Here is an 18,660-nt window from a genome sequence, read left to right on the forward strand (position 1 = left end):
GCGTCCATACAACCACATCTCCAACATTTAGGTTGTAAGTCAGGGTACATAAGAGACATTTTTTGTGGATCAAGGTGCCATCTATAAAACATTTTATAAAAATTCTCCCTTAAGTTCTGTGCTTGTGTAAATTTGACATTTCTCACCCAGATGGTTTCCCAGGTGTCCAATGGAACTGGCTCACCAAAGTTCTGCGCCCATCTGATCATACAATCTTTAATTAGTTCCGTTTCTGAATCCAATTCAACTAAAACCCCATAAATCCTCTTAATGTGGGTTTGTCTTTGATCCTTCACTTGCTTAATAAAATTTTCATCTTCTCTAAGAAAACCCACCTTACAATCCACCTTCCATCTATCTACTATTTGCCTATATTGGAACCAAGAATAAATAATATTTTCTTGTGCTAACTCTTCCCGTGATTTAAACTGCCAGTTTTGTCCATCCCATCTAAGTAGCTGTCTATAAGACACCATATCCATTTTAGCACCTCTTTTTATTCCTTCTATCGCATGCCAAGGTATAGCCCATAATGGTACTTTAAAATCACTTTTATAATATTTTCTCCAAGTCCTAAGTAAAGAAATTCTTAAAATATGAGCTTTAAAGACCCAATCCATTTTTTATTAAATATTAAATAGGCATGCCACCCAAAAAGTAAATCCCATCCCTCTAGATGGAGTATCTCAGGATTTGTCAAATTTACCCAATCACTAATTAGTGTTAGAACCACCGCATCATAGTATAATTTCAAATTCGGTACCTTGAGTCCACCCCTCTCACGGAAGTCTTGCATAATTTTAAACTTAACCCTTGGCTTTTTCCCTGCCCAAATGAATTTATTAAGGCCTTTCTGCCATTCACTTAGATTAATCTCATTCTTCAAAATCGGTAACATTTGAAACAAAAAGAGAAACTTGGGTAGAATATTCATTTTTATCACTGCAATTCTTCCCATGAGGGATAATTGCAACTTCTCCCAATTCTTCAAGTCTTTCTGTACCCTAACCCACAATCTTTCATAGTTATGTTTAAATAGTTTTGCATTAGAAACACATAACATCACCCCCAAATATTTTACCTTAACAATTTCAAAACCCGTCAAATTAACCAAAGTCTGCTTCTCCTGATTAGTCATATTTTTAGGTAGAATTTTAGTCTTATTAACATTAATCCTGAAACCCGAGACCAAACCATAATAATGAATCAGTTGTAATAACTTTACTGCAGAATAAGTAGGTTGCGACAAAGTAACCACCAAGTCATCCGCAAAAGCTCTTAACTTGTATTCTTTTTTGTTAACTTCTATTCCTTTAATTTCCTGCGACTCTCAAATTTTGATCAACAATATTTCCAATGTTAAAACAAACAACAACGGTGATAGTGGACATCCCTGCCTAGTACCTTTCTCTATTGTAAAAACCTCTGACAAACCTCCATTAACAATAAGTTGTGCCGTTTGTTTTTGATATATTACCGTAAGGGCTTGTACTATCTTTTCACCAAAATTCATCTCTTCCATTACTCTTAACATAAAATGCCAATTCAGTTGATCAAAAGCTTTTTCAGCATCTAAAAATATCAGCCCTGCAGGAACTTGGTTGTTCTTATCTAAATATTCTAATAAATTGATAATTTGTCTAACATTATTTTTCATATACCTTCCAGTTATAAACCCAGATTGATCTTTATGCACAAGGTGATGCACAACCCTCATAAGCCTATTTACTAGAATTTTTACAAATATCTTATAATCCACATTTAAAAGAGATATAGGCCTATAATTCTTTGGTAAAGTAAGATCTTGATCCTCCTTTGGAATCAATGATATAAAAGCACTACGCCATGAAGGAGGAATCTCTAGACCCTGTAAAATATCATTAAAAAGATCACCTAATGGTTGAATCATCTCCTCCATTAAAGCTTTATAATAAACAACTGTTAACCCATCCGTGCCCGGTGCTTTCCCTGGTTTCAATTGTTGAATTGCTAACGCAATCTCCTCCTTAGTAATTAAGCCATTAATTTCCTGTTTCTGATCCTCTGTCAATTTAGGGAAACTAGCCTCACTTAAATATTTATTTATATCTAAAATTTGCACATTGGTAGATTTATATAATTTTTGGTAGTAGTCCAAAAAAGATTTCTTAATCATTATTATTATTCCACTTTATTATACTTTATTCTTTATTATTCCACTTTATTGCAGTGTGTGAAGGTTAAAAAAAGGTTTTCTTTTAATCATCTCTCTCACAAAACACTAGTCCCAATTGCTAGTGCATCATAATTACCATCTATTGACAATGCTCAGCACTGAGGCATTTTGTTTCATTCAGCCTTTAAGATGGGATGAGGTGGTGCATTCATCCTTATCGCCTTGGTCATTCTGCTGGTTTGGAAACAGACAGAAGCACTATATTGGACTGGTTCTGTACAGTTCAAATATGGGGTACCATTTTATAGTGGTTCTCTTCTCTGGAACTGGCTTCAGTGGGTGTTGGTTGGGGGAGAGGAGATAACTCCCAAGGCCCACCGTTTGTGCTGCAGGATATACTGTCTCCTCTTATTCAAACTTCTATATGAAAGCAGTGGGTGAGGTCATTTGTCACTCTGAGGTCCTGTACCATCAATTTTCTGATTTTACCCAATTTTATCTTTTGACCCCAAACTACCAGTTGTGCCTATCCTAGACTGGGAAGCCCTTCAGTAGTCACTCATGCTCTAATAATCTCAGCTCCATTATTGCCACAGAATCTGCAAGGGACTATTCTTGAAGACCACCAAGAAACGTCCATTGCCCAGGGAAAAAAAAGTTTCCATAAATATTTTTTTTGCAATTTTTTTTGATGTAATAGAGTAACAACATTCATAATATCACGTTAGATCCAAGATGTAAAGGCTACCTATTAATATGCCTTTTTCTTTAACGGAAGCCGATAGTGTTCAGGAACATTTGGTTGCGTAAATTCTCTATTTATAGTCACCGGCAAACCTTTTTTTGCTGCAGCAATTGTAAAGCTGAATACTTTGATTCCACCTGCCTAATAACACCATTATACAATCGGTTTCCCAAACCATCCCTTCCTTATCTCCATGAATTGCGTGTGCAACTTCTTTTTTTTTCTTCACTTTGTTAACTGGCATCAGGTGAGAATTACAACCCCCCCCCCCCGAAGTACCGCACGAGCTGAACTTTCAGCGATTTCAGTAAGGAAACGACCCCTTTCTGCATGGGTTTCCAATTCCTACCAATCTCCGATCAGCATTTAAATTTGCCATGTCCTTTTTTGCCGCAGATGTCTGAATTTCGGATTAAAACGTCGCAAATAAACTACGCACTAGATTCAAAGAATCAATACGTTTCATTTGTTCCAATGGAGAGTGCGAAAGCCCTTAAGAAACCAAAGTGAATTTTAAAGGGTGCGTTCCGATGTTAATAACTAAACTCTTGTCTCTTTCTTTTTTTTTTTTTTTTTTTATTGAAATTTTTCAAAAGTTTTACAAATAAAAATCCACCCCCCCCTCCCCAACCACCCCACTCCCCCCCCGACTTCCCAGAACTGAATATAGGATTATTTAACAAATATTTTAAAAATAACATTTGCAATTTATAAAATAATTAATAATAATAATAAAAATCACAGTAATAATATATATAGAAATAATATACATAACATAAACTTTAAAATGAATAATATATACTAAAAAAGAAAAAAAAATAAAAAATAAAAAGAGAAGAGAGAGAGAGAAAGAAGAAAGAAGAAAGTAGACGAAAAATAAAGCATATATATATATAAAAAAAAAAATATATGAATAATAATACATTAAAAATGTATATATATAAAAAAGAAAAAGAAGAAAGAAAGAAAAAAAAACAATCATTACAAATTATAAAAAGGCTAAATAATATTTTTCCATATCCAAATTATGTTGTATAAAATTTATCCATTTTTCCCATACCGCAAAAAATTTTTCTTGAGATTGCTCCTTTAAGAAAGCCGAAATCTTTGCCATTTCTGCCAAATACGAAACTTTATGAAACCATTCTTGTAAAGTAGGCAAAGATTCCTTCTTCCAATATTGTCCTATTAACAACCTAGCGGCTGTAATCAAATTTAACATCAATATAACCTCCTTAGCATCACAGTCAATAACAATACCTAGTAAAAATAATTGCGGAGTAAATTTTACCCTCCTTTTAAAAATTCTTTGAATATTCCACCATATCTTAATCCAAAAAGCTTTTATATGCTTACACGTCCACCAAATATGGTAATAGGTAGCATCCAAATATCCACATCTCCAGCATTTCGGCTGTAGATTAGGGTACATAATGGACATTTTCTTTGGGTCAAGGTGCCATCTATAAAACATCTTATAAAAATTCTCTCTTAAATTTTGCGCTTGTGTGAATTTAACATTTCTTATCCAAATAAGTTCCCAAGTATCCATTGAAATCGTTTCACCAATATTCTGTGCCCATTTAATCATACAATCTTTAACTAGTTCAAGTTCTGAATCTAATTCCACTAAAACCCCATAAACTCTCTTAATATGGGTTGGCCTTTGATCTCTTACTTGTTTTAAAAAAATTCCATCTTCTCTAAGCCAGCCCATTTTACAATCCATCTTCCATCTATCCACTATTTGTCTATATTGGAACCATGAATAAGTTAAGTTTTCATGTGTTAATTCTTCCAAAGATTTTAACTGCCAGTCTTGGCCATCCCAACTTAATAACTGTACGTAAGAGACCTTGTCCATATTTACCCCTTTCCTTATACCTTCTATGGCATGCCGAGGTATAGCCCATAATGGTATTTTGAAGTCACTTTTATAATACTTTCTCCACACTCTTAGCAAAGAGTTTCTTATAATATGAGACTTAAAAACCCAATCCACTTTTTTATTAAATATTAAATAGGCATGCCATCCAAAAAATAGGTCCCAGCCTTCCAAATGAAGTATTTCTGTATTTGTTAAATTCACCCAATCGCTAATCAATGTCAATACTACAGCATCATAATACAATTTCATATTTGGTACCTTGAGTCCACCTCTCTCACGAAAATCTTGCATTATTTTAAGTTTCACCCTTGGTTTTTTCCCTGCCCAAACAAATTTATTAATACCTTTTTGCCATTCATCTAAATTACGTTCGTTCTTTAAGATAGGTAACATTTGGAACAAAAAAATAAACTTTGGCAGGACATTCATTTTAATAACTGCAATTCTGCCCATAAGGGATAACTGTAAATTATTCCAGTTTTTTAAATCCTTCTGTACCTCCATCCACAGCTTTTCATAATTATTTTTATACAATTTTACATTAGAAGCAGATAATGTAACCCCCAAATATTTTACCTTATCAACAATTTCAAAGTCTGTTAAGTTAACTAGAGCCTGTTTATCACCATTAGTCATGTTTTTAGCTAATATTTTGGTCTTATTATTATTAATTTTAAAGCCAGAAACACGTCCATATTGTTGAATCAATTGTAATAATTTCACCACCGAAGAAACAGGTTGAGACAAAGTAACAACCAAGTCATCTGCAAAGGCTCTTAATTTATATTCTTTTTTATTAATTTCTATTCCTTTTATTTCTTGAGACTCCCGAATTTTAATCAACAAAATTTCCAGTGTTAAAACAAACAATAACGGAGACAACGGGCATCCCTGTCTTGTTCCTTTTTCTATTACAAAAGCCTCTGACAAACCCCCATTTACAATAATTTGAGCAGTCTGTTTTTGATATATATTGGATAATACTTGTAATATATTTTGTCCAAAATTCATCTCCTTGATTAAACACAGCATAAACTGCCAATTCACTTGATCAAAGGCTTTTTCAGCATCCAAAAATATCAAGCCTGCAGAGACTTGGTTATTCTTTTCTAAATACTCTAATAAATTAATAATTTGTCTAACGTTATTCTTCATATACCTTCCAGTTATAAAACCCGATTGATCCCTATGTATAAACTGCTGCAAGATCCCCATAAGCCTGTTAGCTAAAATTTTTGCAAAAATTTTATAATCCACATTTAAAAGAGATATAGGCCTATAATTTTTAGGCAAAGTAAGATCTTGACTATCTTTTGGAATCAATGATATAAATGCATTACGCCAGGATGGAGGGATCTCTAACCCCTGTAATAAATTATTAAACAGTTCACACAACGGTTGGATCATCTCTTCTACTAAAGCTTTATAAACTCTTGTCTCTTTCGTTCCTCCTCTCCCCTTGCTTTGGGTGGTCCTAGGCCACGGTCTAGTGCGCACGCGTCAGTTCCTCCCGGCGGAAATCAAAGAGATAAGGAACATGGACAGCCATTACTCCCTGATTTCAGTAGACACCAGAATATGCATGGCAAATGAAAATGGGGAAATCTGTCCTTTCTGAAAAAATAAAAATGGATAGATTAAAAACTTTCTCTTTGACAATTTTTGAAGCAATGTTTACTACTGTGACGAACTACTCTGCAGTTCAAACTAAATTGAATGTCTGATATTAGTAATTTGAATGTCAATGAAAAATTCAGGAAGCGAAGTATACTATCATTATGATGCATTTAAACTCATGCTAATTATGTTAGGGGAAGGAGAAAGTTTTGAATCCTGTAAGATGGGCAATCCACATTTCTAATACATTCTTATGCATTTGCGGCCCCCAACATGGAGGTAATTGCCAACTGCAGTCGCGGAGCCAGAATTCTATTCAGGGAACGGTTAAGACTATATCCCCTGGGCGGGGACAGGAGCTCGGCGCGTGGGTAGGAAGCGGCCACGGCGGGTGTTGGAGAAGGAAAATGGCGGCGGCCACTGCCGCGCAGCTCACCGATGAGGAGCTTTTCTCTGAACTGAAGCGATTCGGTTTCTCGCCTGGACCGGTGACGGAAAGCACCAGGCCAGTCTACATTAAAAAGCTAAAAAAGCTGCGAGAGGAAGAGCGGACGTCCGGGGCCCACAGCGTTGTAGCCAACAAGACCCGGAACAGTAATAACAATACACCGGGTGCAGGCAGCGACAACGGCTTGGGAGCTCGGTTGGGCAGCCCCGAACTCTTGTCTTTGTCCGGAGTATTTGGCGGGGGTGGCGTCCGGGCCCGCGCAACTCCCTTCGGTGGAAGCGGTGGCAAAGTCCTGCTGGGCTTCAGTTCTGACGAATCGGATGTGGAGGCCAGTCCCAGGGGCCAGGCTGGCGCCGCTGCCAGCCGGAGGGAACGGGGTTCAACCTCACGTCGGGACCCGAGGCCTGCAGGCGCGTCTGGCGCCGCCTGCCTCAATCGTAGTGCCTTGTCAGAATCGCCGGCCCGCAGGAAGCCCAATGCCTGGTGGGGAGCGACGACTAGACGGGCTACGGTCACGGCAGAGGCTTGGAAGCAGACGGAGAGCGGGAGAGCGATCGGCGACGAGGAAGACGCCCAGAAAGAGAAAGAGGAGACCGAGCCCAAGCGGGAGCGATGCAAGACCCGAGCAGTGAACGGGAACAGGTTGCTCGCCTCCGGCAGCTCAAATATGAAGGGAAAGTATTCGGACTCGGAGGAAGAAGATGAGGTCGCTACCCAGCTGGGGCTAACAGAGGAATCCTTTACTCGCCACTATGTCTGCAGGAAGAATCTTTGTAAATCGGTCAGCCCCTTCTCCGCTCGCAAAGGTATTGCAGCAGGCGACGGCTTGCTGGAGGCGGGTCAAGGGCAAAGCTCTGCGGTTGGCAGTAGCTTTGCGGGGAATGTCAGGGTTGCCGGCTGTAGTAAAAACGCCGAAAGAGCGGACAGGCGAGAGGATGAGGAGGAGAAAGAAACACTAACAGCCGGAGAAGATGGCGATTATGTGGACTCGAATCCAATTGCTCCCCGTTACCGCGGCAGTTCTTCCAAGAAAACCAATCAGCTGTTATTGCCGCCACTGTTACCTGACATAGACCATAGCAAAATAACTGACTCCTTAAGCAGTAGTAGGAAACCAGCCAACAATCATATTCTCTCTGATGCAATTGGTGGCTATAATATTGAACCAAGCATTTACAGTGCTACCAGCACTCTGGCTTTAGGTGCTACCACCTTAACATCCACTGGAATTAATCACTCCAATCACACAGGTTCCAATCATACATATTTGAAAAATTCTTACAACCCAAAGCTTTTGGAACCTGAAGAGGATCTGTTACAGCAGTTTAAGAGAGAAGAAATATCCACCACAGGAAGTTTTAGTGCTCATTATTTGTCGATGTTCCTCTTGACCGCTGCATGTTTGTTCTTTCTGGTGTTGGGATTCACTTACCTGAGAATGAGAGGTTCTGGAGTAGCTGAGAATATGAGAATTGAGAGTAAGTATTAGGATGAAGAGCAATGTGACATTTGAATAAATAAGTGCTAAATTTTAATTGAGAAGCCTTATTGTACTCAAGTTATATATTATACTGATGTTGACTTTTAAAGTATATATATATTTAATGTTGATAAAGGGCTGCTTGTAAGTTAATTTTATTTGGTTACATCTTTGGATTGTGTTTGACACTCAAAATATGATATTGGTTAATGTCATTTAGAAAACTGTTTTAGTCATAAGATTTTCAAATGAAATATTTTAATTTATAAATGTATGAAAGAATTATATAGTATACATGTTTACATTGCAGCTGTATAATCAAAATACACAACTCCCTGTACTCCTTATGTAGTAGTTTGTAATGCATTATCAGGCACGTCAAACTCCAGACATCACACATGCGTGCGGTTTCATAGGGGGGGAGCAGAGGGGCTGGCAGAGGGGCTGGCAGCGGCCATGCGGCACCAGCCCCCACCGTGGCGCCATCGGATGGGTGGAGGGCAAGGCCGGGCAGTACGGAGTCCCGGCTGGGACGGCGGCAGCGGTTTTCTCGCCCTTCTCCTCTCTCTCCTGCTGCCCCCCAAGCGGCTCATGCGGGCGCTGGGGCAAGAGGGGTGCCTGGGGGGAGCAGAGGGGCTGGCAGGGGCCACGTGGTACCAGCCCCCACCACGGCTCCATCGGATGGGTGGAGGATGAGGCTGGGCAGTGCAGAGTCCCGGCTGGGATGGCGGCAGCGGTTTTCTCGCCCTTCTCTCCTTCCTCCTGCTGCCCCCCAGGCGGCTCGCGCGGGCGCCGGGGCAAGAGGGGTGCCTGGGGGGGAGCAGCCAGGCTGGCGGAGGAGCTGGCGGGCTGCACGGCACTAGCCCCCACCACGGCTCCATCAATGTACAGAGGACGAGGCCGGGCAGCGTGAGGGTGCTGCCCGGGCCGGGGGCGACGGGACCCCCGACAATGTAGCAGTGGCTGCCTCCCATCCTGCTCCCCCTCCCTGCTGGTTCAGCTGAGGACGCGGCGGAGGCCGGGCTGGGCGTGGCTGGGACCCCCGACGATGCTTCTGTAAGGGAGAGAGAGAAAGAGAGGAAATAGAGAGAAACAGGAAAAGAGAGAGGAAAGAAAGAGAAAGAGAGGAGAAATAGAAAGGGAGGAAACAGAAAGCGTGAGAGAGAAAGAGAGAAAAGAGAAAAAGAGGAAAGAGAGAGGAAAGAGAAACAGGGAGAGGAAAGAAAAAGAGGAAAGAGAGAGAAGAGGAAAGAGAAGAGAGGAAAAAAGAAGAGAGGAAAGAGAAAGGAGAAAGAGAAAGGGAGGAAACAGAAAGGAAAGAGAAAAAGGAAAGAGAGAGGAAAGAGAAATGGGGAGAGGAAAGAAAAAGGAAAGAGTGAAAGGAAAAAGGGAGAGAGAAGAGAGGAAAGAAAAAAAGAGAGGAAAGAAAGAAAGGAAAGAGAAGGAGAGAGGAAAGAGAAACAGGAAAAGAGAGGAAAGAGAAAGGGAGGAAAGAAAGAGGAAAGAAAAAAGAAAGAGGAAAGAAAGAGGAAAGAGAGAAAGAAAAAGAGAGGAAAGAAAGAGAAAGAGGGAGAGGAATGGCGCTTCTCCAACCAGGCTGGGCGGAGCGACCTTCCTGCCCCCTTTCCTGGCCAGCTGGATGGGGGATTGGGGGTCACCACAACATGAGGAACTGTAGTAAAGGGTCGCGGCATTAGGAAGGTTGAGAACCACTGCTTTAAGGGGTTTTAACAATTGAAGTTCTTGAGCAAAATGAACTAGTTAACTTAAAACAGTACTAATATGTTTTTGATAAAGTACAGTTGACTTCAGTATATCTGCGCAAAAAAGGAACTTTATGCAGCCTTTTCCTTTTTCCCAACTCAAGACAAAGTAGCATTTTCAAGTAAATTCTTACAATTGAATATTAATGGTATAATTCTTGGTTTTGAAAATATTAGTTTACCTTTGTTGCTTTATTATTTCAAATTTTTAAATGTTGCTTCCTGATAAGGGAAACATGTTGCTTCATTTTTTAAAATTTATGATTAGCATAGTAGAAAGATGACTTAAAAGTTTAAACCACAGTTTTTAATTTGCTGTTTGAGTCTTCAGGTGCATAATTATTTACAGAGATGAAATTATATTTGGATTTTGCATTGCTATATGCACTCATTTTAAATTATTACATATATCTTCTCTTAATCTAGAATTGTCTGTCCAAAGTATTTGGCTTAATAAATGAGATTTTAGAACTGTAATTGAATCTGTCTTCTAGTTCCATTTGAGAACATGAAAAAAATGTCTAATGCAGTAATGGATATTTATTACTTTCCTCCATGAGATCTCCTCTGTTGCACTTCTTTTCTTCGGTCTGCATTTGAATTTGTTTCTGTTTCAAAATGAGATATCCCCATATCACCACCTCCTTTCTCCCCTTTCCTTTCTCTTATCTCTTTTCTTATATTATCTTCATCTCTGGTGAATTGTTCTTTATCCACTGGCGGTTTCCCAGACTATTTTAATCTCATTCTTTTTCATGATTTCTTGAGAGAAATGTTCCTGGATCCCTCTATAACTTAATTGTGCTCTTCCCCCATTTTATCCAGAGCTCTTAAGGTAGTTGCCCTTCACAATTGATTTCTTATTTATCTTCCAGTGGCCTTCTTCTGTCATGTTAGTCATGGGTTGGAGCAAGTTATTTAACTGAAAGTGGTTTTTCAAGTTCTTAATGAAGTTCTGATGGCTGAGAGCAAACACCTTACAATGGCCCTAATCCTTTTGGATTTCATTCACTTAAGCATCAGATATTGATGCCTAGTTCCTTGGAAACAATTGGCTAAGCACTTGATTAGTTTGCCTTTGTCTTGCCATTTTTATTTTTTGCAGTACTGGATGGAGGATTAAATTGGACATTCCAAATATCAATCTTGGTTGCTATTTCAATTATTTTTTATACCCTTGTTTTGATTGTCCTGATTCATGATAAGGATTTTCAGTCACTGTTACAATGAGACTGTAATGCTGTTCCATTATGGTCAACCATGATGGACTATTTCAGCTTGGTGCTCTTTCTTATTGCCTCCAGTTAAATATGGAAAATATAGAGATTGTTGTCTTTCAACTCTTTCTCATCCTTTGCTGTGTCCTCAGTTTCTCCAAAACTCCTGGATTGCCCAGTTTCTTTTAACTGAGGTCTTAATAATCAGCTGACATTGAAAGAATAACCATTCAACTGAACAAAACCATTCAACTGAACATACATATTCTTAACCCTCTCAAGTTGTCCATTCCTGCATCCCCAAGGCCTAGAGGAAAAATCATGCTTTTTTAAAAAATAGACATTTGCAGTTAGGTAATGTGAGCAGTATGCTAATCTCCAGAGAGATGTTATTTTAAGGAGTAGGTTCAGCATCAGGGTAGGCCTTTTCCTGGATTCCAATAGATAACATTTCGTCAGTGATGGGACCCAAAACAGGCCAATCTTATTTGAATATATAGGATGGATAGTGCTGTGAGCCATAGTAAGTCATTCAGTAACTTAGCCCTATGCCGTGTAAAGCTTTCTACATTATAACCAGCATTCTGAAGTCAAATGGTAACCACTGTAATGCATATAGCAGTGGTATTGACATATAAATAGTCTTCATTTATTGACGACATTTGGGAGCAGCAATTCAATCACTAAGTGACAGGGTTGTAAAGTGAAAAGTCACTTGACCATGGCTGACATACATCAATTCCATCAGCAATTGCTAAGCAAATCACCGTGGTCATTAAGTGTGATGTCTTGTGACTACAACTTGTGACTTCCCCCTGGCTTTCTCATTGACTTTGTCAGAAATCAGCTGTGAAAGTTGCAAAAGGTGAACACATGACCATGGGATGCTGTAACAGCTGCAAGTTCAAGGACTGGTTGTAATATCCCTGTTACTACTGTTATAGTAAGCAAGGGCTACCTGCAGTGGGACTGCTAATGCTATAATATTTTTACTGTTTGTCTCTTTTGAGTGGTTTTCAAAGGCAGTCCCACTTACAGGATATTGCAGTAACCCACCAATGGTTGATCAAGACATGAGTGACCATGAGGAAGCCCTTAGTGCCAGAATGAGCATAATTGATAGAAAAGATGTACCTTTACAAGGCCTCCCTGGAGTCCAGGAAGTTGTCAAATAGAGTCCCAATTCAGCATCAGAGATGAAAGACTGCGAGCATTGGGAGAGCTAAATCAGTGTGGCAGGGATTTAATCTGAGCCTGTTCCTTCCCATTCAGACACTGGGACAAGACTTTAATTGCACTTCTCCCTATAATCCTGCTTTATTTTATATTTTATTGGGCAAAGTTTTCCCCTTTCCAAGATCACAGACTCCAGGATTTCAGGAACTTGCCCCATTAATACTAAGTTGACTTCTTTCCTTTGATACAATAAGTATCTGGTGGCCTTTATAAATGCTTTAAATATTTTTTATTTGGCTAGTAATGTGAGGCTTGGTTATTTCATTGTTTTATCACGACAATTGGTAATTTTCACATAAATGTTTATTTTGTGTGATGGAGTATTATAGGACATTTTTAAAATATGTGTGGTGGTGTTTCATTTGTTTTTGTTGAAAGTGTTGGTTTTATTGATTAGCTGATATAAATAATTTAATTGGGAAACATACTTATTGTGTTCTCTTTTTGATTTGTACTGAGTCTTGGTAAAAGTGCATAATAAATTATTACTAAATAAGATGTTTAACTGTAGGCTAGACTGAGAAAACAAAAATATTTTGGAAGAAGGCAATAACAGTGCTGTTGCCAAGAAAATAGAACGGGTGTGTTTATGAAATCACTAGCAGTCAAGTATGTTTTTAAGGTGATTTTAAATGTATGTTAATAGTTTAACATTTTTAGTTCAAATTGTAGAAATTATGATTTTGCCAAATAGACAACTTGCATACAAAACTCAACAGAAGAAGCCTAACTTGTTATAATATCTGATAATTGCATTTTATGTTCACTTTCTAAATTTGTCTACATTAGAATAATCAAATATGACTGTTACTAATTTATTAATTTAGACATCAAGAGTGAGAATTTGTATTGTCCTTGAGAATTATATCTGTGCAACTCTATATATGGTTATATTTTGCATGTTTTTAAAAATTTTGACTTGTATGAGAACTTTTATTTACTAGCAATACATATTTTGTTATTGAAATAAGGACTACATAATGGAGATTACCAAGATATGCTACAGAGATGCAGGATATCATTGAGACATCGACCTGTTCTGAATTCTATCATTCTGCTGCAAAATGTGATGATACATTTAGGAGCTAGTTGAATACTTCTGTAATATAATTACAATAATTGACTGGCATATTTAGTATATCAATTGTTTTTCATTTATAGATAATAATCCAACCATTGGGGAACCAAAAGTAAGTATGAATTAATAACTTTGGTAAGCTTTATTACAACTCTTATTTAAATTACATGGATTATTGACTTTAAAATTAAGTAAATTTACCCTACAAATTTTGCTGGTTGTATGATATATCACTTATAAGGAATTTATATTTTTTGAAATTATTAGTGATTGTGAAGAAGCCTACAGAAGTTAATATGTCTCTGATAACAGAGAATGCACATCAGAACATCACTTAAGTCATTTTATCTGGAATTTATGAAAATTCTGTATTTCAGAAATTAAGGTACATCTCTTTAGCAGTCTGCTGCAATATAGAACACATGAAGATTATATATTTATTTAACTTTTATTCTGGGTGTCTCACAGCAAAGAAATTAAAATCAATAAAAGATAAAAATAAAAGATGGCAAGTGTTACGTAGCGAGAATTCTCACACATCATTAAAGGCCTGGGTGAATTGCTCACCCATCATATGCTATAAAAATCCTAGTTGAAAAATACCATTTTGGATATAAATAGTCATAAAATTATGAATGATTTCAGAACAAAACATGTTAATTCATTTTTTTAATTTTCAAGGTAGACAAACCAATTCTCATGAACTGTTTATATAGACTTCATGAAAAGTTGGCTCAAATGGCAGGTAAGTCTTTAAAATTAATATATAGTTTAATTAAAAGCATTCAAATGTAAAGTATTTTGATACTTTCAGGAACAAAATATGAGACTAAACAATATGAATTTCTTACCTTTAAAAAAATATTTTTATTAAAAATAATTGCAATAGTAACAATACAAGCTAAAGAAAAAATAGAAAGTAAAAAGTCAAAGCAGAAAAGAATAGAAAAAAGTATAAACAATTTTAATAACTTCACTTCCTCTTAATTGACAACTAATGATCTCTTCATCCTATCTCCCATCACATTTCAGACCTGGGGTCAGCAAAAGTCCATTAAGCGTTGCCAGAAATAACAATATTATCTGTTTTAATCTTGATCAAATAAACCAACTTAGTATTACTTTCTTTTACTTCTAACAATCTTAATTTTTAGTCCATTCAAGTAATGTCATAGAACTTGATTTCTTTTTTACCCCTTCTCATGAGATTAATTCAAGCTTTAACAAACCTTTCATAAATCCAATATAAAAAAATTATCCAGATTTATTATTTGTAATTCTCTTTTGATTTTTAAAGCATCAACCAATTTCTTTTGTATATCGAATTAAACATCTTTTTCCTTGTTATTCTTGTAGCTGATCACTTGTAGAACCACATTCAATGTCAACACTGTCTCAGTCTTGACAGATAAACTTGTTCCTTTTCTTCTAAAACAGTTTTGGACCTAATCTACCCAGAGAAGCAAACATCACACTATTTATTGATATTAACTTCTAATTCTATTTTTTCAAAAGTATCTTCTAATATTTCCATTGTTTCCATATTTTGTATCATTATGTAGTTTTTAATTATATTTATATATTTTTCTCCTTTAATTAAAATCTTTTTTTCTAGTGTTCATTTTTTAAAAAAGTGTTTATTTCTTTTATGCCTTAGAATAAATTCAAAAGCTGATTTTCCCATGGGAAGGATTCTTTATAATTAATTCCAAAATCTTAATTTCAAACTTATGTGGGCTCTTAATCCATATATAACTTTTTAACATTAGTCTTAATTGATTTTTTGCTGTTTATTTCACAATTTTTAAGTTCTTACTACCATATGTAGTTAACGTTTTCATATAAGATTGAAGGCAGGTTTGGTGGTTAGACTTGTCAGTCTAAAGTTTTCTAATAGCTGAAAAGTAATTATAAGCAATATCTGTATGTTATTAGAAAAGAAAGTATACGAACTCAGTGTCATTTTAAAGTCACTGACTGCAGTTTGAGTAAGATGGCTATTCTCTCCTCTCCCAGGGCTCAGAACCCACTGTCTTATTGTCTCCTCATGAGGAGCAACTGTCTGGAGTACTTGTGCTGATTTCCCATCCTCTCTTTGTCGGTCCTCTCTTTGTCTGCAGAGGTTCAAAGAGCCCATCAGTTTGCCAGCAATTCATTCTTTGCAGTGATCTCCAGCTCCATTTTTTGTTATACTATCTTCAAAAGTCAAATTTCTTACTAAATTTTTGATGTACCGGTAATACAAGACACATTTTTGTTAATTATATTGTGAAAATATAATTTAAATGAAAATTAAATTAGAGAATAAGGTGTACATGTTGGATGGAGATGACTATAGAAAGCTCAGTCCTTAGTAAAGCACTCTCTTTATTACAACCACTTATCAGTCCTTTTAGAGACTTAATACCACTGATTTTGAGGAAGAGCAACTTATCTTGTGAATGTAATATTATTTAGTTTATGAGATTTGTTTGAATACTAGTAGCTCAGGTTGATAGCTGGGCTATTAGTTTGATCTCTGGGCTTGGTAATTAGCTTGCAAATGTTTCATGTCCGTTCAAGGGGACATTTTCAGTGCGGTTTGAATTGTGTTCAAACAACATCTTCATAGACATCCGATTCATGATAGAAACCGAGAACAACAATGAACTGCCATTCCTGGACATCCTTGTAACCAGTACCACCAATTTCTAACATCTGTATACCGAAAGACAACACACACAGACTAAATCCTCAACTTCCACAGCAACCACTCCAAATGCTACAAACAAAGCTGTGTCAGAACACTTTTCAGAAGAGCAGAATCCCATTGCAACACCACAGAAGCCAGATCAGCAGAACAGAAACACTTATACAGAGTCTTTGAGAGAAACGGATATCCACCAAACTTCATCTGGCGATCCCTAGACACAAACAACACAAACGCCCCAAACAACACAACAACTACAACAGGAACGGCAACAACCAAACGAATCACAATTCCTTACATACAGAACATTTCAGAGATAACAACAAGACGACTATGCCAACATGACCTCATAGTAGCCTTCAAACCAGTTGCAAGATGGACGCTATCAAAACCTAAGGAGCCAACAGAAAGAAATCAAAGATCAGGCATCATATACCAAGTCCAGTGCAACTACTGTGAAAAGAACGATGTGGGCCAAACAGGAAAAAAGCTGTTTACCAGACTACATGTGCACTCCCTGGCTATCAAAAGATACGACCCATTGTCCCTCATGTCTGTTCACGAAGACTCGGAAGAACACAAGTTTGATCTAACCGGGACCACAATTATAACCCAAGCAAAGTCAAGGAGAAAAAGAGAATTCCTCGAGGCCTGGTTCTCCACCAACCAATCAGTGAACAGACACATTGACATTGACTCCGCCTACCAACCACTGATAGCGAGAGAGCTGCTTCAACTGAAATACCAGAAGCAACATTCCAAACAAACCGAACACAATTCAAACTGCACTGAAGATGTCCCCCTGAATGGAGACGAAACATTTGCAACCTATTTATGAAGCCCAGAGATTAAACCAACAGCCCCTATTTAGTTCATTTATTACTATTTAGTTTATTTATATATTATTTAGTTTATTATTTATTTTTCTTGTTAAAGAAAAATACTTTTTTCAGTTTTTTTTTGAAGTTGCTGGTTCTACAGACATGAATCCCATTTTTAAAAAAATTGTGTTACCTTGTTTTTTTTAATTAACTGAAAACATTTATATTATAGTAATTGACTAATCTGTAGATGAAAAATGATTATAGTTATCTGCTTTTGAGTGAGAGATTGTGGAAGATTGGTAAAAGAATGAAAGAGAGTATACATAAACAATTGAGATAGCAGATACAAGTCAGATTGCAGTTATCTCATAAATGCAACATAGCCCAAGTGGAATGTCTATGGAGATTCTCTATCATCCATTTTGAAAAAGCACTTTTAGGACAAATCAAGTGGAAAGAAATCTGGAAAGAAGCATTTCAAATAATTTGAAGAAATTTCTCCTTAAACAAATTTGGATAGCCTTTGCTTCTTTGATCTTAGATGATTGCTGGGGGCTTGACAACATGTTTTATTATTCAGTTAGAATAGTTAAAAATACATCTTGTAGATATTTTGAGAGAATTAAGTTTCCCTTTGCTTTTGTAACCAGATTAGCATGCTTTTATATTAATATCCTAAAAGACTATTGTTAGAGAATTTTAATTTCTCTATTGGTAAAAAAATAAATCAGAAGCTCTCACAGTTGACTGCATTTAGCTGATTCAAAATAACTTCTTTATATCAAAATATTTACATTATCATATATTCTTCTTTATAGCAACATAGCTTAATTGAAGACTTCTTACAGAGACAGACCAGAGACAAAACTTGAGACTGGAAATCCAGCTCCTAACTCAATACTCTTTTGCACAGACTCAGTAGCACTTTCTTTACATTGGCTGACTGAGTTACCACATGACTCTTCCTGTTCATGAATATTCCAGCACTCCTCCCTTCATGACAGGAAGAGACATCAGACCTATAGATTTAATACATTTTCCATGGTGAACATTTCCCAATGGTTTAGTCATCATGTCTGCCAAATTATCCTCAGAAGAACAATGATGTAAACTAATCAATTTTCCTTTTACAGCTTCCCTGACATTACAGTACTTAATGTCTACATGTTTACTTCTGTTCTTCACCCTGTCACCAGTTGCCATTTTTATAAAGGCAGCATTGTCTTCAAATATCTTTACAGATTCTTTTACATTAATATTTAAATCTTGCAACAACTGTACATACCATGTTACTTCAGAACACAATTCAGATAAAGCAATAAACTCTGCTTCCGTTGTTGAAATAGCAACGTTTGTTTTCTGGACTTCCATCCAATCAGAGTCCCTCCAAACAATATTATAATCCCAGAATTTGATTTCCTTGTGTTTATGTCATTTGCATAGTCACTATCGACATAACACTTTAATTTCAATTCCTCAGTAATCTGTATTTGAAGACCCAAATTTATAGTTCCCTTTAA

General features: G+C 36.9%; 1 protein-coding gene across 2 annotated transcripts in view; it reads left to right on the forward strand.

Moving 5' to 3' along the window:
- The first annotated feature begins 6,731 nt into the window (after nt 1-6,731).
- The window catches only part of LEMD3 (LEM domain containing 3), a 44,423-nt gene continuing 32,494 nt past the window's right edge, over nt 6,732-18,660 (forward strand). Inside the window, exons 1-3 of one of the 2 annotated variants that reach the window (XM_039358646.1) lie at nt 6,732-8,331; nt 13,711-13,739; nt 14,309-14,372. In XM_039358646.1, coding sequence (XP_039214580.1) covers nt 6,813-8,331; nt 13,711-13,739; nt 14,309-14,372 — 1,612 coding nt within the window. In that variant the 5' untranslated portion in view covers nt 6,732-6,812. The remainder of the gene's footprint in view (nt 8,332-13,710; nt 13,740-14,308; nt 14,373-18,660) is intronic. The other variant, XM_039358647.1, reaches the window with a different exon arrangement.

This window comes from Crotalus tigris, unplaced genomic scaffold (genome assembly GCF_016545835.1).
Source record: "Crotalus tigris isolate CLP2741 ecotype Arizona unplaced genomic scaffold, ASM1654583v1 scf7180000019050.494769, whole genome shotgun sequence".
NCBI classification, from domain to species: domain Eukaryota; kingdom Metazoa; phylum Chordata; class Lepidosauria; order Squamata; family Viperidae; genus Crotalus; species Crotalus tigris.